This window comes from Thalia democratica, chromosome 9, assembly GCF_965202585.1.
Source record: "Thalia democratica chromosome 9, ktThaDemo2.hap1.1, whole genome shotgun sequence".
Taxonomy (NCBI): domain Eukaryota; kingdom Metazoa; phylum Chordata; class Thaliacea; order Salpida; family Salpidae; genus Thalia; species Thalia democratica.
In genome coordinates this window covers 23,688,480-23,711,006 of record NC_139173.1, presented here as the reverse complement: position 1 = coordinate 23,711,006, position 22,527 = coordinate 23,688,480, and the positions used below count along the sequence as shown (strand labels likewise).

General features: G+C 25.8%; 2 protein-coding genes across 2 annotated transcripts; one reads left to right on the top strand and one right to left on the bottom strand.

The window, feature by feature from the left end:
• Positions 1 to 1,289: 1,289 nt before the first annotated feature.
• LOC145844561 (sulfate anion transporter 1-like) lies at positions 1,290 to 11,786 on the top strand. Its single transcript, XM_082951958.1, has 17 exons — positions 1,290 to 1,399; positions 2,142 to 2,410; positions 2,692 to 2,930; positions 3,258 to 3,359; positions 3,837 to 4,001; positions 4,239 to 4,351; positions 4,536 to 4,658; positions 4,739 to 4,886; positions 5,544 to 5,657; positions 6,400 to 6,573; positions 7,073 to 7,249; positions 8,131 to 8,239; positions 8,303 to 8,360; positions 8,860 to 8,992; positions 9,664 to 9,718; positions 10,094 to 10,203; positions 10,549 to 11,786. Exons 1-17 carry the CDS (start codon positions 1,374 to 1,376, stop codon positions 10,609 to 10,611), a joined length of 2,178 nt encoding a protein of 725 aa, XP_082808084.1. The 5' UTR covers positions 1,290 to 1,373; the 3' UTR covers positions 10,612 to 11,786.
• A 495-nt stretch (positions 11,787 to 12,281) lies between these two features.
• On the bottom strand, positions 12,282 to 21,578 carry LOC145843795 (calcyphosin-2-like). Its single transcript, XM_082951025.1, has 14 exons — positions 21,437 to 21,578; positions 19,833 to 19,911; positions 18,790 to 18,903; positions 18,656 to 18,707; positions 18,504 to 18,565; positions 18,331 to 18,432; positions 17,379 to 17,566; positions 16,016 to 16,183; positions 15,539 to 15,697; positions 14,942 to 15,069; positions 14,490 to 14,644; positions 13,843 to 13,924; positions 13,387 to 13,521; positions 12,282 to 12,915 (listed from the first exon to the last, which is right to left on the bottom strand). The coding sequence occupies exons 1-14, from the start codon at positions 21,478 to 21,480 to the stop codon at positions 12,737 to 12,739; spliced, it is 1,647 nt and encodes a 548-aa protein (XP_082807151.1). The 5' UTR covers positions 21,481 to 21,578; the 3' UTR covers positions 12,282 to 12,736.
• Between the last annotated feature and the right edge of the window lie 949 nt (positions 21,579 to 22,527).

The window sequence follows — 22,527 nt, the reverse complement described above, 5'->3', positions numbered from 1 at the left end:
ATAAAAACTTAAACTACAATTTTTAGAATTGTTTGGTGTTTTAAAATTGAATCATTTAATATCATTACCAGTTATTTCAATATAAGCCATAAAAAAGTATTTGATACATAAGTTCAGGCGATTGCTTTAGATATTAAGTTTTTAGTGAAAAGTAGTAGTAGAATTAAAACATTTTAGTAATAAGTTTTATTAATTAATGTTTTGTCACATCGGATCAAAGTTTTAAAGAAAAAAATGCTTTTCACATTCATAATTTGTAAGATAAAACAATTCAAAATTAGGTTATATGTATTTATACTCAAAATATTGTTGTATTTTGATAACTTTATGATGACTTAAAAACATGTGCTTCAAAATAAAGTAACTATTGGTTTTCCAAACAAATTATTAAAACTATATAAAATTTACCAACTTTAAATTATTTTGTGTTACTCTTTAACTTAAATCACAGTACATGACACACACAAAAATAACAAAGAATAGTATTTTATGAATTCTAATGATATACAATCGCATAGAAGACAATAAGTCAAGGTAGCAATAACTTAATAACAGATGACAATTGACCTTTTTATGCGATTCTTACCGTAGCTAGTAATTAAACTCAAAGTAGGCAATTAATATACTATCGTTCGTTGCTAGTTTTCTTTAACAGAATGATATAAATTGGTTTTGATTTATTTATAAATTAACTTGATATTTATTTTATTTAGTAGTAAAATCTTTTGTAGGTTTTATATACAGCATTTACTGCAATAAAAAATAAATAAATAAACTTCAATAAAAACCATCTTGCACAAATATTTAAACAGATGTGTTATTAATAACTTTCATGTTTAATAAATATTTTTTAAATGTTTTGTTTCTTTTTAGATAGGACTAGCAAGAACCTAAACTTAGAAAATACAGTGTTACTTTTTTTAGAATTAAGAGGAAACATTAGTAATAAAGTTTTATTTTTACTTACTATAACAAACAGTATCAATCCATTTTCAATAAGTATTATTTAAGTCAATTGCAAATAAAAATTTTAAATAAATCTGCATTAAAAGTTATTAGTGATTTTTTTTTATGAAAAAAAGTGCAAGCTTATAAAAATTTTGTTAATTATTAAAGTTTTGAAAACTTTTTATATACCATTTTTAATAAACTTAACATAAATGTAAAAATTAAATCAGCATTTAAAAATTTAATTAGCCAAATGCATTCAAACAATTAAAAGTATTTGAATAAAAAATACGTTCACTTCTTATCTTCATTATTATGTCATAATTAAAATGTACAATTATAGTATAGCTATAGAAAAGAACTCACGATTATTTTAGTTTTAGTTGAACACTTTTGAACATTTTAGATTGTTTTCTAATACCCATATGTCGGTAATGGACAACGAAGAAAGGTTATTTTTGTATTATTATGAATGTTTAATGTAACTTAGTATTAGCATTTTTTATCTTATATTCTAAAACGTTAACGTTTTGCACATATGATCTATCTTAAGTAAATTTAAAATTTTTCCTGACAGTTTGTTTTTGTTTTATTCCAATGTATTTTTGCATGGTGGTGAATAATTCATGTCAAGTTTTGATAGCTCTTTTTTTAATGAGAGATGTAAAAAGCTAATATTTGTATAACATGTGTACGTACGGGTAGCTTATTAATATACGCGAGATATATTTGAAGTTTTATTCAATTGACTGGAACGGGCAATAAAAACTTTCAAGTGCATTTAATATTTTTGTTAATGACCTCAATACGTTATGGAAAAGCGTAAATCCAGTGAATATTCATTGCTTTTGTCAGAAAATAGATGTAAGAGTTTTTCAGTTAATAAACAAAATAAGTTAGTTAGACTAAGATTTCCCAGTTTGAATATTTGAAGGTTAAAACTGCTTTATTGTAAAGAAATTAATTGATCATAGCTTTATTAATATTTTACCAATGCAATAGAAACAAACTCGTTTTTAACTTTTAAAGATTAATAGTTAGTTAAGTAGGATTAATTTCATTATATACTAGAAGCAAAAACAAAGATGATTTAAAAGAAAAAAAATAATACAGACACCTTACTGTCTTACTCATAAACTTACTATATTTATAATTTTAAATAATCAAAAAAGTTATGAATTAAACTATTTCAGAACGAATCCCGAAGTTAGATACCACATCGAGCGTACGGCACAGACAACGACCAAGTTCGAAAAGGGAGTTGAAAAAAACAAGCTTCCAGAGAAAACTCTCAAAGGCTTCACACTCGACTGCCTGAAAAAGTGCAAATGGAGAAACCTGGCCAACAGCGTCGTCGGGTGCTTCCCCTTTTTCAACTGGATAAAAGCGTACCAGTTCAAAGAGTGGTTCGTGGGTGACCTAGTTTCAGGGCTGACGGTTGGAATCGTCCACATTCCCCAGAGTTTGTTGATGGTTTAAATTTACGAGTAATTAAAGGTGCTGTATAAATATTTCATTTTCCTATATTTTTTCAATGTACAGTGTAATTTTTCTTTTAGCAAATAAAATTAAGGTATTATTTAGAATATCTACAAATTATTGTTTTTATACTGCTTTATATTGAAATAAGCAATTTATGTATGATTTACTAATAAAAAATTTGCTATTTAGTATAAAATAATTTTTCTATCATCCAACAAATTTCTTTTCTTTTTCTCAAACATCAACACCAAATTCCTTTAGGTTTAGCCTTTTCCATTCTGGCCGGCCTGTCGCCAGTCTTCGGCCTGTACACTTCGTTTTTCCCAGTCCTCTTCTACACGCTGATGGGAACGTCCAGGCACATTTCCATCGGGACGTTCGCCGTCACCTCTCTGCTGACCAGCGCCTCCGTGGAGCGGTTGGTGCCGTCGGGAAGCACGGACGGCGGCGGCGGCACGTTACTGACGCAACTGATGTCTTCGGGAGTTGAAAATTCCACTGTTAGTTTGTTTTGTTTTTGAAACGTAATCAGCACTGTATGTTTATTTAGTAGAAATGTGCTTGTTTAAATTTTATTTCGTTAAAGTTTTGTTTAAAAGCTATCTTATTTAACATTGACTGAGACTAACGCTTACATGTCTTATTCTTTTATTGTAAAATCTTACCCAAGAGTGTTAGCCTTGTCAAAACACAAAAAAAATAAGTAAAATAGCATAAACAGATTTAAGGTTTTTAAAGTCAGTCTGACTTTAACACAATTTAACTTTATAACGTCTATAGTCTTTTTAAAGGTGTAAACTTATGTATTAAAATACTTTTTTAACTAGACACAAGCTAGTCCAATGGTCGGTGGTTCAAGTCTGACAGATTTCGATTTCGAAAGAATCGGAGTTGCTTCGGCTCTGACTTTTCTTGTTGGAATCATACAGGTTGTTAAAATAGCTTAATTAGCATATAAATTAGTTAATATAATATAAATTAGTGAAAAAAAGTGATATTGACTTATTTTATGTGTAAATATTAATTTACTTGTGAAAAAATTGCAATCTTAATATACATAGGTATTCGATTCTCTCCTTAAGTTTTGAAAAAATAAGTATCTTCCAAGTTTATTAGTTGAAGTAAAAAGTTAAGCACTAATTTGTAGCAAAAGTTTGTTAGAAAAATCGTATAATCTTAAGCTCAATAATTTTTTTCAAAAACTGCAAAAGTAAAGTTCAATGGGCTGCTATTTTTTTTCAATACTTATGTATTTTATGAAATATAACAATAAAAATAATAAGCACTAGGCTAATAAGAACTTATTTTATGATGACAAAACACTTTAGCTTTGCCAAAACTTTGCTTCTAATATTTTTCAAACAAATCGCTAAAAATAGCATGTAAACTTAACACTTATTTTTCAGCTCGCTTTCGGTATCTTTCAGATGGGTTTCATCACCTCCTTCCTGTCCCAACCCCTCATAAAAGCTCTGACGTCAGGAGCTGCAGTTTTAGTGGTGACGGCACAAACGCCAAGCATACTCGGCATCACCCCCATGCGGAGAAGCGGATTCGGATTGGTTATTTTGGTGAGAGTTATATTTTTGAGTTTGTGAATAAAGTTTGAGTGAAATTATATTTGCATTTAGAATACGATTAATAAATTGTTAAATTTCGAGGTCGAGATTAATAAAAATATGGTATTTCTTTATGAAAATTTAAATTACCATGTAGTTAAGTGTTTAAAATGTTAAAAATGTTAAAAAGCAACAGTTATAATACATGCTTCATTTCACCTAGTTTAGGGAATGTTTTACATTTTACAGCAATGGATTGAAATATTCAGAGTGATCGGCTGTACAAATGTTGCAACACTCGTCATTTCAATTGTTTGTATCATTGTACTAGTAATTGGACGCCATATTAACATGAAATACAAGTTAGTTTTGACAATTGAAACTGTACTATTGCAACTAAAAACGGTACTTAAATGACTTCGTAGTTTCATACTAGCAAAGTATAAACTTGCTGAATAGATATTTTTAAAGCTGAGTCATTTCTAAATTTATTAAAACGTGTAGTTGAGTGTGTCACGTAAAACAAACTTGCTCATTGTTTTGCAGAGAAAGGCTTCCATTGCCGATACCGACGGAAGTGTTTGTCGTGATAATTGCCATCATCGCATCAAATTTCGGAAGGTTCAACGCGAACTTCGGAGTTCCAATCGTTGGAGCAATTGAAACTGGGTAAACGGTTATACAACTTGTTTTTTAATAGTTAAGGTTCTTTTTTTTCTTATTTGAAACAAAACAAAAATTTATTTCAGGTTTCCAGCACCAAGGGTCCCGCCCCTCAGTTTGCTGCAAGACTTGATTGGTGATGCCATTTCAATCGCCATAGTGGCACTTGCTATAAATATGTCGTTAGCGAAAATGTATGGCGCGCGTTTTGGGTATGATATTGACCCTAACCAGGTTAAATTTTAGTTTTTTAATTGAATTAACAATAAAATTTAGTAAGGATCTAAGCGTTTGCGCTGAAAAAGATGATACTAAAAGGTTGTCGATATTAACAATCTATAACTTTTTAGTTACAATGTTAACTTTTTTTAATTGTAATGCTTTCTTTATCAATAATATTAAGCTTTATGAAATTGTAGAACTAAATGAAATATCTTTTTTAAACTTATTGTTTTGTAAAGTATACACTATGAACTCAAAGACCTATTTCTTCTATATAAAAATACATTAAAATTGAATTAACTAAAAAATTTTTTTGTTTTTTTAAAGCTTTTATGTATTCTATGTCTCAAAATTTCTATCTAGCTGAAAACTTTGTCAACTAACCGTTTTAAGTTCATTTAATTATAAAAATTGAGAACTTTTACTTTTTATTTCTTATGTTCCTTAACAGCTTAAATTAGGAGGTTTTATAAAATATGTTTTTTTTATTTTGTTAGCTTTTTTAACGTAAATTCTGAAATGTTTTTATAAATTGAATGAACAGTAAAAAAAGATTATCTATGCAAAATGTTTTTAAAACACAAAAAGTTCTATAAAAGTATAATCAATTTTTTCTATTTTTAACTAGTTTATAGTCAAATAGTTCTGAATAATAACCTAAATAATTAGGAACTTCTTTCTTACGGAGTGGCAAATTTTGTTCCTTCTTTCTTTCTCTGCTTTCCCTCTGCAGCTGCTCTGGCAAGGTGTGAAATACAAGTCAATAGTGGAGGAAAAACACAGGTAATTTTTTTAATAATATGATTTTTGGTCTATATATTTAAGAAAACTGTTAACACCATGACTATTTTTCTTACATTTGCTCTCTTTTTAGTTTTGCTAGATAAACAGTTCTAAAAATTTAAACATAAGAAAATATTTTAAACTATTATTTTTTAAGATTGAAAGATAGTTGAAGTGTCTGTATGATTTTTTAGTAAAAAGTTGTCTGTACTATTTTTGCTCTTAATAGTTAAATTTTCAAGTACATAAATAAAGTTTAAATTTTTTTAGTAAGTTCAGCTTTTTTATATTTCTAAGGTATCTACTTTGAATATCATAATTTTTGGATTGCTTTAGTTTTTTATTTATTGTTTTATATTTGTGTAAATAATTAATTAGTTCAATAATTATTTTTTTTATTTCATGAATTTAAGATAGTAAGTAAAGCTATTTATAACCACTTTAAACTTTAATTAAACTTAAATTTCTTAAAAGAATAGTTTTTTTCCTTTTGTCTTTTAAAATTTAAAAATAATTATTTAAACAATTTATGTTTCCTAATTTTCTAAAATTAACCATTTTTTACTATGATTAAAAACCAAGATTTTATGGCTGTTGATAAAGCTTGTTCGATAAAGTAAAAATTTTGCAAATTAAACACAGCCTAAGGATAGCGATTTCTTTGATAATATCTAATTACTTTATTTTGTAATGGAAACTTTTACAACTAATCAAAAATTTTAGCAGAAAAAATATTTTTCAGATGGTAGGAGTCATAACCGTAGTTGTTCTACTTCTGACGATACTGGTTGTTGCACCCGTTTTTGAAACGCTACCTCGAGCAGTTTTGGGTTCCATCATCATTGTTGGTCTGATTGGAATCATTGCTCAGATCCAAATGGCGGCGCATTTTTTCAAAAAATCAAAACACGATTTTGTAAGTTTAACAATAACATTTTTACAAAGCAGTTTTGATTTGAAGTAGCATTACTAAGTAGTATTTATAATAGCATTAAAGAAGCTTTTGATGTTTTCAAGTGTTAGCTTTCTCTTATGTTAGTTGCACAACAGTATAAAATATATACTTTATTATTTGGTGAGAAAACTACAAAATTTTGCAGTAGTTAGACACATTTGTACGGTTAAGTGTATCAGTGTATAGCTTAAAAATAAATTATGCAGTTAAATTAGAATTAAAACAATAATTAAGTCTTAATACCTAAAAGAGTTTTAATTTAGAGTATTGCTTGATGATTTTTCTTTTGCTCCAGTAAAAATAAAATCGGTTATTTTATAATCTGTGTAATTATTTCTTTTTCAGGCTGTAAAACAACAATAACTAAATCTTGCTAGATAACTTTTCGTTTGACTTAGTATAAAGTAGAAACAGTTTCTATTAGCAATGTTGCAACCTACCTTATTACTTCTTTTTGCAGGCTGTGTGGTTGGTGACATTTGCGAGCATCCTGCTTCTCGGAGTTGGCTTGGGTCTCCTCATCGGGGTGGTCTTCTCCATCCTGGTAGTCGTGGCCCGCACACAGAGACCTCCGTGGGATCAACTCGGAAATATCGACAACTCAGACATCTACAAGAATATCAAGCACTACCCATCTGTAAGTGAACAGAGTAAACGAAAACTTTTTATTTTCAATTATGTTTAAATAACAAAGCAATTTGATTTTGTTGAAACTAATGCTGAATTGAAATACTCAAGCTTGGTTTTGAAAGATTTTTGGTTTACTTATTTTTAATCAGTTCTTAAAAAAAAAAAATTTGTTAGCATAAATTCGTTTGTGGCATTAAACTTCACCGTGGTTTAACCTAGAAAAAGTAAACTAAAATATTAATTATTAACAGTTTTTGTATATGTATACAAACAACATGAATTTTGTTTTATATTTTTAACAAAAATCAATAAAGTTTAAAATAAATTTAGAAAAAAAGTTTCTACATGTTACTTAATTTTGTTTTATAAACTTTACAACGAGTTTTAATTAACTTAAGAGATGATTATCTTAAATATTTCAAAACGTTTCAATGCTTAAACAAGTATTTCCAGTGACTTAAATTAAATACTAAAATAAAATGTTGAAGATATATTTTATATCGAACTTAAGAACGCTTTTACAGAAATTAAAGTAAGATGCTTTCTTTATCAATCACAAAAATTAAGTTCATAGTATTTTAACAGCTATGCTATTTTTTTTAATTATTGTTTTAACAGTTGAACTATAAATAACATGTTATTTATTTTTAAGCAACTTTTGTAAACCCATTAAGTAAATATTGTTTATTATGTGGTTGATTATTTACCTACTATTTTATTAAAGCAAATAAACGTACATTTTTCAACTTTATTTGTTCAAAATTAAGGAAGTATTTTTTATTAAAATGTAATACAACAAAATAACTTATATTAAAGTATGTTAACAAAATAACCCAAGTAGACTTTTTTTAAGGTGATTTCAATTAATGTTGTATAATGTTTTTGCAGGCTAACCCTACTCCAGGAGTTGTAATCTTCAAATTTAATTCCTTGCTATTTTTTGCAAACAATGACTATTTTCTAACTTGTCTTCAAAAAGCAACCAAAATAAATCCAGGTATAGTTTACTAGCTTGTAAACTTTTGAAATAACTAAGTAAAAATATAAATTTGAAAAACAGATGCCAAAGACAAACAAGCAAATGGTTCTGCAAAAGTGTCTTGTTCTAAGTCTGATATGTTAGTTTTTTTTTGTGTGCTATATGCATTTTTTGTATTTTTTCAATGTGAATTTAAAAACTAGTTTCTACTTAAAATATCTTTGAATTACCAGAGTAAATTTTAACACAAATAAAAAGTTGAAAAACTTATCTTTTTATAGTTTCAAAACAAAATAACATTGGTATCATTTTTTACTTTTTGACTTAATCACTCATTTACGAGACTTAAGCTTTAAAGCTTCTTTATTTATATTCTATTGATTTAAACTAAAAATATGTAAATCGTTCTTTTATATAACCTATCTTTAATTTGAATTGAAATGGCTTGTATATTTGTTACAACAACAACAGATGCAAAACATATTTATTTTCGATTTAAGTACGACTTTTTAAGTGTTATTTTAGTCAAATCTAATACATACTTTTGTTTTAATGTCTTTCAGTTTTTACACTAGTTGAACAGATATGCAATTTTTAAAAATTTAGTCTTTAGTACTTATTTTAAATTTTATATTCAGTAAGATGTGTGATGCTGAATGTAACTCAAAGGACAAGTTTAATTCCAAAGGAAACACACCAACAAAGTACGTCATCGTGGATTGTTCCAACTTCTCTTTCATGGATTTGCCCTCCGTGGATATGTTCAAATCAGTTAGTTTGTATAGATAATTAATATCAATACATATATAAAATAGATAATTTGTATAGAGTTTGTAATCGTGATCATTGCATTACGCATGAAACACTGTTATCAGGGAGTTTGTTTAGACAATTAATAAAAAGCTTAACTGTGTTAAACCGTGAACTTAGAATTTTTTAACAGGACTAACTATAAGAAAGCTTAAATAAGTTTTATTCAATTTTTTTAGTTCATTTAAAAAATTGGCTACAAACTATATTTTCTAAAGTATTTACCGATAGTTTACTAAAGCAGGTTCCATAAAAGAATTTAAATATTCTAGTGCAAAACTTTTTTACTATAAAAATCATTGAAATTAGTTTTTTTTTTTTTGCTATTATATTTAAAAATATTTCAACTTTGTAAAACAGAATTTAAGACACTGACTGCATTAAATTTTTGATATATTTAACGTTTGTCTGTTACCACCACAATTTTTTGACTATATCTCATTTCTAATAAAAAAAAGTTATAAATTTTATCTAGTTTTAAATTTAGTTGAATAATATATAAGATCAAAATTTTAAAAAATAAATTAAAATTATCTTAGTCAACTTAAAAAAACGCTTAAAAAGAGAGTAAAAAATTTAACCAAAAATTCTTGACCAGACCAAATTCAATAAGTTTTAATCTTTTTAAACAGTTACTTAAGAAATACGAATCTCAAGATGTGAAGCTTATCCTTGTAAATGTTATTGGTAAGTTTTAGTACGTTCTAAATGATAATTATATAAGCAAAGTAAGTAGTTTGAAAAATCTACATAATGTTTCTTCTATAGTTAATATGTTTTTTTTTAAAGTGCTTAAATAAGTTTTTTCAAAACTTATTTCTAGTTTGTACTTTGAATAGTTTTATATTTTACATACTTGGATGTTATATAGTTACAATATAAGTTAGAATACTTTAGCTTGGCTTGTTTCTAGTATATTTTTTTTAAACTTAGTTTTTAATGCACAAATTTTGACCAAAATATACCTTAGAAATCAGACTACTGTACTCTAAAATTATTAAAAGCGAAACGAATATGATTTTATATAAATAATTTACTTCTTAAATATAATTTAAACACTAGACGGTGTACGTGAGATACTGATGAGAAACGATTATTACGACCAATGTGGAGAAAATGGTGAATTTCTGTCGATTCACGACGCTGTTTTGTGGTGCAAGGAACAATTACAGGTACATTTTAAATATGGTAACTATATGTTATAAAACGAACAATCTACCAAAAACTAAACTTTTAGTAGTAAATAATCGTAATCTTTATACTTAAAAACAAAATGTACATGAATTTTAAAGAATACTTTACTTTCAACTACAAAGTTTCCCCATCTATTGCTGTTTTTTAAAAACTATATATTTGTTTGCTACATTTATAAACTAATAATATGTTAACCAATATAGCTTATCTAAGGACACTTTGTCTGCATTTAAAGTAAAATTTAAACTAGAATTTCTGATAAACGTTTTATCAAGAACTATTTCTTTTAAATAACTGACTTACAACAATCTTTGCTTTTCCAGAAAACTGAAGGAGAAAATAATGAACAAGCAGAAAACGAACCTAGACAAGTTACTAACTTGTAAAACTTTATTTATTAAATATTTTGTTGATAAAATGTTTTTTCAAATGATTTTTAGCTAGAAAGCTATCATTCGAAATGAAATGAATCAAAAATCTAAATTACTATTAAATAGTTTTTAATTATTATACGTAGAAGTTAAGACTTTCAGTTAAAAAACATAAGTATTTTCAAAGATTTTGTACTAAATTCTATATACACTACATTTTGCAAAAATCAATTTATAAAGCTATGTATATATTGCCAAAATTTAGCTTGATTTTAGAACTATCTTAGTAAATTATTAATTGTTTTTTGTGTTTGGAATGCGTACTTCAATGGAACTAAAAATAGATGAAGAGTGTTAATTTTTACCAGTTTAACCCTCGAATTAGTACCTTCATACCTTACTGTACAGTTTTTTTGTTTAAGCTTTGAACTTGAGTTTTTTGTGTGTGTAGCGTTTAAAGTTAATTGTAATGTATGTAGAAGTTTTTATAATGATTAGACTTTGTAAACACACGATGAAAGAATAATTCAAAAATCAACAAAAAAATAAAAGTTGAAAAGTTACTGATTTTTAAAAATTACTCAACAAAACAAATATTACGTACACAAAAAAACCTCATCTGATGAAAATATTATTTATACTTTTAACGTTTTTCAACAATTTATCTTATATTCTATAAAACTTAAATCACCTTTTTTACTTAACCGTGAAATACTAATTCCTTAGAAATAATATGTACATAGAATCATATAAGTTTTATTTTTCATGTTGAACAAAAATCACATGTTAATAAAAACTTATTTTAAAATTTAGTCATAATTTTTGTTTAATGTATAATTAATTTAGTTTGCACTTCGTACTTATTTTTGCAATATTACTCGTAGCAATATTATTTTTTGCAAAAAAAAAAGAAAACATTTTAAACTAATACTTAGTTTAGATCTTTTATTATTTTTGGTATTTAATTTTTTTTCCTGTAAATAAATATTGTTTATAAAAGTGTCATGCAGATTATAAATTATTCATAGTAGCCTCAAGTATTTATTTTAATGCGTTTTAAAGTTGGATACGCAATGATAAAACAAGTTATCCAAGTTTTATAAAGAAATGTTTGGTCTTGATAACAGTATTGAAGTTTTATTGAATGAACTTTTTTGTTTTTTTCTTGATTTTTGTAATAAACTATTTAATAAAAAATTCTGTTTGTCTAAATTCTTTATGCACAATTGTTTTTATTTTAGTAAGTATTTTTACTTTAGTTATATAAAACATAGCTAAAGTTTTCATAACTTTAGATCATGATATTTTTGGTTATTTTAATATAGAATTAAGCTTATTGTGTTCATAAGTTTAATTGAGTAATAAAAGTTTTTTTATATATTTGACATTATTTTTGCTTCAATTCGACTTTGTTGTAGTTTCTACATGGTTTGAATTTAAGTAGTACTAACACAAAAAATTTTAATTTAATACTTAGAACAAAGTTAAAACGGTTGAAAAAATAAATACTTATTAGTTCAGAACTCATAGAAATTTTCTTAAGTGATAAACTGTTTAAGTAGAAAAAACTTTAGATAAGCTTTCTAAGTAAATCATATTCAAAACATTTTTTTTTGTAATTCAAACAATAAATGCACAAAATACTTTACAAGTGTTTATTAAAATGTTTATACTCGTAAAAAGCAAATTGATTAAGCGAAAATAAAAACATTTCAAAAAACTTTGAGTTAACAAAAAAAGTTAAGTTATATTACGTGAAATTTAGCATTAATACTTAAAATAAAACAATAACGATTTATTTTATAAATTAAACTGATTCACATTTTATTGAACAGGTTATTTAATAAATAAAGTGTTGATTACGTAATAAATCTAGTTAGCAAAAGATAAAAACATGAACACAAAGTAGCTCATAAAATAAAACAGTGATACAATTATATGAAAACTTTTAAGCTTCATTTAAGAACTTGATCAAATAAAACTAAGCTGTTACAATATCAAAACAATAATTTTGTCTTGCAAAATATTTATGTTAATGGTAAGAAATCAACTTGAACATGCATTTTCTAAACCGTTTTTGCATAAAGCTTAGAGCTCTTAAAGCAAAGAATAAATTTTCAACAATAAAACTAAAAAACAATCAAATACCCCAGCAGTTTCTTAATATGTTGAAGAACTGTTCGTCATCCAGTACGGAGAGACTCAATCCCTCGTAATACTCCTCGAATTCAACGAACGATATCTGGCTGTTTCGCGATCCGGTTATCTCCTTCAGCGCTTTTATGAAACCTTCTTCAATCTCATTTCGACTAATTTTACCTGTAAAGTTGTATATTAACTTTTTTTTCTATTACAAACTAAATAAATACTTTATGTTCGTAGTTTTTTATAATTAAAAACCCAACCGATTTTTTTTAGCAGTCGAAACGTTTAAATAGAACTTTTATTTAAATATCAATAAAATGTTTTTGTAAGTAAGATATAGATAATATATAAGCTTTTAGTATGAATAAATATATATACTAATTTTTTGTTACCAAACTTTAATGGTCAAAGCAAAATGGCTTTTTATGCAATTTTTTTGCAACTGAAATAAAAAAAATAAATTTACCTAATTACAAAAGTTAACAAACCAACTCTGTTTAACTTTAAAGTTAACTAAGCCAATCTAGTATTTCATTCAATATACTTCCGAAAAATACCTTGCATTATATTTTAGTACTATTAACAAATCACTTATATTAACTTTTGAGTTAAGTACACCAATCTAGTATTTATTAAATATTATACCTTGCACCACAAGCGGATGATTTCGGGCCGAATAAAGTTTCTTCAGGTCCATCAGATCCGCTGACCCCGTTTTTTGAGGATCCAATTTCTTGAAGACTTTTCGCACCAACGACTTTCTAAACTCATTCATTTCTCCTACAAGTGTAAATGTATGATAGATAATTATAGGGAGTTGTTTAGTTTTTATAACATAAAGAAATAATTACTATACTTCTGACTATATGTAGAAAACAATAATACAATAATTTATAAAAAAAACGCTTAATACTTGTTTAAACTTTTAGATTAAATCATTGTAATGTTTAAGATGTCTAAGTTAGAACTTTAAAATAATTAACAAAACTAATTTTTTGAACATATTTTATAACATTTAAAGACATAAAACTAATAGTAAAAAATAAAGTTTTGTTGTTGTTTTTTTTTAAAAGAAAATATAATAAATATATCAAATCAAACCAATAAAAGCCCTGATGAATTCTCCATAGTTTATTGAACCATCCCCATTTTCATCGATAACTCTCCATACTGAATCGAAATCCTAAGTAAAATGTAATCTTTTTAAAAAGTTTTAAAAACAGTTTTAATAAAAAAAAAATGAAAAAAATTCTGTTTGTAACAACTCTCTATACCTATAGTGACTCGAAACTCTCACAACAACAAAAAAGGTCTATTTAGATCTAAAACTATTTCTATTGGAAAAATAAAAGTTGTTAGTTGGAATGCTCTTTATTAATTTCAAAGAAAACTCGATTTTTTTTTATATATTTGACTTTGTATTGAAAATTTGACTTATATGATTAGTACTCGAATATTTAGCATATAAACTTTATACAAAAATTTTTAAATATAAAACAATTTAGTTATAATATAAAAAATTATGCCAAATAATCAATATTAATAAAACTTTATCATGAGTAAATTTTAAACAAAGCTTGAACAGATTTTTTTACAATAAAAATTGTCATGAATGTTTGCAGATCTACAAAAACCAACAACAGCTCTAGCTTAAAAGTAAAAAAGTCTAGTTACACATGTCATTACAACATAAAACAATTTAGAAATAAAATGTTCTATTTTAAAATAATGTTTTCAACAAACACCACCTTGTGGTTGAGAGCAATGTTGAAACTCTTTAGTGCTTCCAGGAGTTCCTCCTTGCTCAGTTTTCCGTCTCCTGATTTGTCCAGCCTCCTGAACAGCTTTCCCAACCCGATCACGACACTCACACTCCTCCCTGCTAAGAATTCACGAACGGCACCTGTGAAAAATTAAATTGGTTATTTGCTTGTGTATAAATCATCCTTAGTTCTCTATAGAGATACACTACAAGAAAGTTTTGTGGAAAAAATCTGTAAAATATAGAAATTAGGTTGGTCATGTTATTTAAAGTGAACAGGAAAACTTTCTTAAGTGTAAACAATAGTAATGTGTATTTATGCGGTAACTATATTGAACATAAAGAAGTAGTGTTTTATTTGTACAAATAGCTTTTTTATATACACTAAATTTTGTAACCGAAGTTTGTACTAAATTTCTAGCTGATATTTATACGAACTTTGAACTTTCATGGTGACCTTCCTGTCTTCAATTTCCAACCTACCGTCTTCCGTGGCGCAACTCCGCATGCTTGAAAGTTGCTCGTTAGGGGATTCACCGCTGCAGACACGAAGCATGAGCACTTCACTGGAAATTATTGTGTTAAGTGTTTTATAATTTGTCAAATGCTGCTCACAGTTTTCACTAACGACATCTATATTGAGTATATGTATTGAAAAACTTGTGGATTGTTAAAAACGTATTTTATTTTGTTGACAGTTTTCTTCAGTATTGAATAAGCTAAAGTTAGGTAAAAATTTACAAATGATAATAATTTGAAAAATGTAATAGAGTATGTCTTTTGTTTAAAATCTTTCAAATCTTAACTTAACTTTTTTATAACATAAAATTAACTCTCTATGAACACTGCTGTGCAGATTTTTAGAAACACTACTTTGAACCAATGTATGAACTAATTCTCATAGACTTTTTAAAGCCCGGAAAAAAAGTATAATTTGAATAAAAAGTATTACTTTTAATTCAAATGAATATTACTGTTCACAATTGCAAACAATTTTGGAATATTATAAACAACAAATAGTCAATCAAAACTCACTTTCGCTTGATAGTGTCAGGCAGCCGGGGTTGGTTTTTCGTTTTGAACGTTAAATTTCTGCCAAGTTGGAAGTCATCCTCATTATAATATTTACCCTTCCTTCTACCGTTCACATGCTTGTACCTTCCCCGTTCTATAAGTGGCAATGCTTTCAACTTCCTGCAAACAAAACACGTGTTTTTCTTATAAGTTAAACCTTGAAAGAAAACTTGTTATACATAATTCACGAGATATGGATTAAAAGGCTATTTTAAATTTATTATTATTGTATATAACTAATAGACTAAGCACAATATGAACTACAGCAAACTTTTCTCAATACTTACTAACTATAATTTTTCTTTAACTAAGAGTTTAAATTAATTTTTCTTAAACTAGGTGTAACTTTTCATTTAAAAGACATTGCTTTTTGAACTAACTAGTACTTAAATGTTTTTTTTTTCAAAAAACTTCCACATTTACCAACAAAACACTCACTTTTTACCAAACAGCCGAAATTCGTACAGGGTTAGCGTATTGTCGTGGTGAAAGAAGAAGCCGAAGAGATCCTTCAACGCGTCTTTTCCGTTCTTCGTGATGATCCTTGCTTGGAAGGAGACTCGATCCTTCAACTTGGATTCTGTGATTGCCCCAATGGTGCTCACTCTAGTGGTTTAAGAAACTCATTAATGAATAAATTTTTCAGTTTGTAGCATTAAAACGCTATTTTAAACGACCAAAAAGCATTGCTGCCTTGATTTGAGTTTTCATGTACATTTTAGTTTTCATGTATGGTCATTATAAATACCATACATATTTTGTTGTGAAAGAAAACAAACCACATTAGTACTTAATCTTATCAAGTTTACATTAAGACTGTCGTGCGTTTAGTTTTGAAAATGTATGTGCAAAAGTTATAAGTTTTAGAACTGCTAGATATAAGGGATATTTTATTTATATCGGACTCTGCTATGCATATAAATTTTTACTTGACAATAAAAACTTAACTAAATGACATATACTGTAAGGAGCTTCAAATTATACAGCTTTGTTTTTTAACTTTTGAGTACTGAAAAAAAGTAAAAAGTATAAAACATGTTTGAAATATTAGAGCTTTTTTATATTTATATATCTAATTTTACAATCAAGTTTAGTCCTTTTTAGGAAAAGTTTAAAGTGAAACTAATTTTGATAGCAGAAATTCAGATTACCTTAACGTTTATCAAGAATTTCAAAATACTATTAGAAAAAAAAATCTAACCTTAAAAAACAAATTTAAAACCAGTTTTTACCAAACAAAAATACTTTTTCGAAGTAACACAAATTTATATAGTGTAAATTCAATAAAATAGCATAAGATATATGTTGAATACATATTTTTTGTTTAAAACCTGTAGCATAAAACAGTTTGGTTTTATGAATTTTGCTTTTTTTTTACTCTGTTTTACTTTATTTAAACAGTTTATTATTTTCCCATGTGAAAACAAACCAATTTGAAATTAGTCATCATAGAATACAGACTTAAAAAGAAACTCATAATTTTATAAAAATATAACTTATACAAAATAAGCATCAAAGTTTTTTCTTGTTCAAAGTCTCAAAAACTTTTTTTTCTTTAAAATTCCAACTAATAAGTGTTAAATTAGTTAATAAAAATGTAATAAAGCATAGACAATTACAACGTCTACTACAAACTAAGTGTCATGAAGCACAAAATTAACAAGAAAAAAACTTTTGCTAAAACTTTTTGAGAAGATATTTTGAGTTTCAAAACTCCGTATTTTATACTTTTACTCGAGTTTATATAGTTTGACTTTTTTTAATGCGAAAACAAACCAATTTAAATTATAAAAACACCAACTTGGTGTCGTGAAGCCTCCGGGACTTGTTTCTCAACGGGGCCATGTTGAAGTTGTTGGTAGGATCGGAAGGATGATGCCTGTTGGGATCCCGGTCCTGTTCCGCATCGCTGATCACGTGGCGGGAAAGAAGATCGATGAGGACTTGCTCCATCACCTCTTCCTGCTGCCTCATGTACACTTCATCTTCCTGTTGAGTTTTCATAACTTGTTGTCATTTTAGGCTTTTTTAAACGATAACTATAATAAAATCTATATATCTTTATAGAGACTGTTTTTATTGTTGGGATGCATAATTTATCTTTAGAGTTAATCATTAATGAGATGTTAATTTCATCTTTCTGTGTGGGAGCAAATTTAGGGATTCATGAATTGTTATATAATGAGAGTTTGTTTTTTAAGAGCTTGTAAAGTTTATCTTTAAATAAAGTAACTTTTTTTTGTAATGTAATCAATAATCAAGTTAGTTGTTTTTAGTGCTTGAAAACTATAAAAAATGTTAATGTTTTAAAATAACTATTTTTCAGTATAGTTTGTAAATGATCAATAAAAATTTCTACTAACTGATAATGAAGTTTATATTTTTATGTAGAAATGTCTTTTAAATAGGCTAAACTATTTTTTTAAGAGTGATTGTAAGTTTTGACTTTTTTTAAATGATAACAACGTTAACTTTCTTAAACGTCTAAAAAAATTATGTTAACTTTTATTAAAAGTATAATTTTATCAACATGTGCAAAATACTTTATTTATAAAATACTCAAAAACTGTTTATAACAGTTCAAGTAATGAACAAATTAATCAAAAATTTTAAATAAATTAATTTGCACCATTTACTAATCATGCAGTAAGCAATAAAGTTAAGATAGTATTTCAAAAATTATCTAGTAGAAGAATACAAAGCCTCAGAAAAAACACAAACTACATGAAAACTTTCACAACAAAAAAACTTACAGCAGCGTTTTTTCTTGCTTGGTGAACCCCACCATACGATGGAGCAACAAGTTGTGCTTGAAGAGTGGCAGAGTCGTCTATGGCCTCTTCCTTTGATACTTTCTGCAAACAAGCTAATAAGTTTCATTTACACTTTAACTAACAAATACTTAGTTACTTGTTACTACACAGACCTTTGGTGTTGAAACTTTAACAGGCTTGTCTTCATCTAAGTACCAATACTTGTCTTTTTGACCTGAAAAAATGTTTACAGCACATTGACAAAAAAAAAGTATTGGAACCTAATTTAAAATTTCAACTCTATGCAACGTTAACAACAAGCAACCTTTTCGAGATGATTTATTTTCTTCTTCTTCTACTACATCAGTGTAAAAAACCTGTAGAAAAACTTTTGTTATATATATATATTTTTAATTTCTGTTTATTTAGATAACTTTATGTCCTTAAAATATAATCAACCTGTTTGTTTCTGTACACTAACTGCTTTTTTTGAACATTGGCTTCTTTTTTGTTTGGTGTTGAGTGTGTAGATCGGACCTCAGATACCTGTGCTGCTCCTACATTATTATCTTCCTGAATAAGTTGATATATATAAAGTATTTTTATTGATACCATTACAATTTTCTTTATAACCAAACAAACAGCATCAGGTTTAGTAGTTTAATATATTTGATATTTAACTAATGCTTTGAAGTATTAAAAGTCTGTGAAAAAAATAAAAAAACTACATACAGTTTAAAACATTACAGATTAAATTTTACATCTTTACAAGCTTAAAGTTACTCAATACAAAATAGAAAACAAAATAGTTATCTCAAAAAAAAAAAAAATATTTACTAAATAAAATAATTTCTTCAGAAATACTAATAAATAAATTATATAACTGCAACTTTATTTCTTAAGTTTTTATTTTCTAGTGTTTATAGCATTTATACATTTTTCGTAAGAAATCAAACAAAATGTTAATTAACTCAAGATTTGTAACAAAATTACCAAAATACCAATAAAAAAGATAAAACATATATTTTCAAAGTAAAACATAACTATAACTTCTTTGTGAAATACTTTGAATTTTTTTAGACAACAAAGAAAAATTTTGTTTTATTTTAACACTACAAAATAAGTTAAAAACTTAATGTTATAAGATGATCCTGTAAAAAAATTTAAAACTTTGAACAAAAAAATAGTATACTAATTTTATAATTAAAAACTTCAGTTTTTGTGTAAAGAACTTATGCAGTACAGACCTCTAGTATTTTGTTTTGTCAGTTTTTTCTTTAATAAAAAATAGTTTTAACTTACATTATACTTTAAAAATTTTAAGCACATACAAAATATAAAACAGGTTTATACCAACTATAAGCACATAAATGCTTTTCAAATCCGGTTAAAACAGTCAAATTATTCTAAATATAATATAAAAAACTAAATTTTATGTTAACACTTATAGTGAAACAACATTTTCCAATAACTATGAATAATTAATTTCAAACTTTTTGTACCTTTTCAACAGCTGTTGATCTTTTTACACTGTTCCTGTTCGCACTGCCTTCAAGTTGTGAAAAGTCTAATTTTGGAACTCTGAAAAAAAAAAAAAAAAATTAGCAATTAAAACTATATTTTTGATTAGGGTAAGAAGTTTAAACAATCATTAAACTATATTAAACAAGCATTTACAAATAATCATTTTATAGAATTTACTATTCATACATGGAATTATACATATTCTGTTTTTTAAATACATATGCGATTATTTAAAAAGAAATAGAAACAAAAAGTATAAAAATAATCCCAATAAAAATAAATAATCAGGATACAAAACATTGAAGTAAGTTATTAATGTTGAACAACGTTTTATATATAACGAATTATATATATATATATATGTATATTTTATCTACTATGTACCATTTTAGTCTATCAAGACAAATAAGGCTTTTGTATATTTATAAAAGTAGTATCTTATTTTGAAAAACACTATAAAAGTAAGTGATTAAAACTATTCAAGGCCACAGAGGGTCAGCATACATTTTTCAAGTTTTTATATTTTGTAGAAATTAATTTAGTTATAAGATAACTTTACGAACTAATGATATTTTAAACAACTTTAAGATATAAAAATTGAGCTTTGTGTTTAAGAGATGAAAGGTGAATACTTAATAGTCAAATAACTAAAAAATATTTTCTTCTACAGATCTAGCAATAGTTTTTAAGTTCTACAACTATTTTTTTCTTCTTATTGGAATTTAAGGGAGTTTCTAACTTTAATTTTTTTTTGTAAATAAAGCTTATGTATTGAATTTTGAAAACTTTTTATAACAAATGTAAAGATTATTGTCTAAAAGTTTTATATTTTAGCTTAAAATACTTAAGAGAGTAAAATTCATAAAAAAAATTAACAAATACATTTTAATAAATGTTTCTACTTCAATCAAAAAATTTAAACATTGTGTAATAAAGCTAAAATATCCCAAAAAAAAAAACACAACCTTTGAATAAAAATTACAGTTAAACACTAGTCTAAGGAAAAATGTCCTAACTAGCCTAAGCTTTTCAAAAAAAAATTAAGAGTTGTCTTGAACTGCCTGAGTGTGTTATATTGCTTAATACAGCTAAAATAATCTAGGTTTACAAAAATTTTTATTAATAAAGTTTTTAGAGGACAGAAAAAATTTAGATATAATCGAAGTTGATTATTTTTCTAAAGACCTGTTTTGAAATCAACAGATATTTAACAGGCTGTTTACAACAAAAAACAAACTACTTTTATTGATCTATAAATAAGTATAAAATTAAGGTTCTAAGATTTTTAAGATGTTATTATTGTACATGAGTTTATAAACAACTAAAATAAAAATACAGAAAACTCAAATATAAAACTGCAGGATAAGTTTGATAAATTACTAAAATAAAAAAATACAAAAAACACAATTATAAAATTGCTTAGTATAAATTTTATAACTTATTTTTAAATAATTCTTTGCTAGTTATCCTTAGCATATAATTATAAATCAATACAATAGCCTTTAAAACATTTGATAATTAATTCTTTCATTTGTTATAGTCTAAATAGTTGCAAAAAATGTTTATTAAGTCACAAACTAACCCACTAGACTTTAATTCAGAATGTCTTATTATACTACTTGACATAGTATATTAAATTTCATATGAAGTTTTTGTTGTGAATTTCGACTTTCTTTAAATTTATTTTATATTCTTTTCAAATTTTTATATTTTTCATACTAAAACTTGGTGAATAAATTAAAAAGCAAATTATAATAATTTTAAGAAAATGTGCATATTATGTATGGCTAAAACTAGCTGTTTCAACTACGGTGATTTTTTATCAATTAATTTTGTTTTCAACTAAAATCGTGAAAAATCAAGTTTCAGTAAAATAAATTCAGTTCTACAACATTTGATATCTTTCTTAGAAGCATTTAAAAAAACTGTGAAACGTAATTTTGAAAACTAATTAAAAGTTTAGATGTTTTAACATTTAAATACTTTAATATACTTTAATCGTTTTCCTTATTTAAAATTGATCACTGAACAACACTACCAATTCTAGTACCAATAACCAACCAAATCCTTAATATTAGATATTAAATAACAAACTAAGAAACGTCTCATACTTTTTCTAGTAAATCATCTTGAAAAAAAATGTAAAATTAAGTTATATCACCATGGGTATTTAAAGAAAAATAAAATCAATATTATACTTCAAGTTCTAGAAAAAAAAAAACATTTAACATAGTAAATCAAAAAAGACTTATAAGTTAAAATTATAATTGTATTTTTTAAGTGATATAATACTTTAAGATTTTAGATGATTATTACTATTTTAAATTGTTACTGCTAATGCAGTATTATTGGTCTTTTTTATGGATTAAATTTTATTGATTACTTGGTAATTTAATACTTGTGTATATGTATAAAAAAAGTGTTTAGAATTAAAATACTACTTGTTCTCACTTACACTACAGATTCTAAAGCGCTCAAATAAAACAAAAGAAATATTTTTACTTTAAACTAACTTGTATGTGTGAAGCAAAAAAAAAATCTTTAAAACTACTAATTTAGATTTAGACTTAACTTTAGTGAATAAAACGAATTTAATTAAACATAAATTTAGATTTTTAACGTTTATTTTCTCTAATACTCTATTAAAAATTTAAAGCCCTTTAGCAAATATTT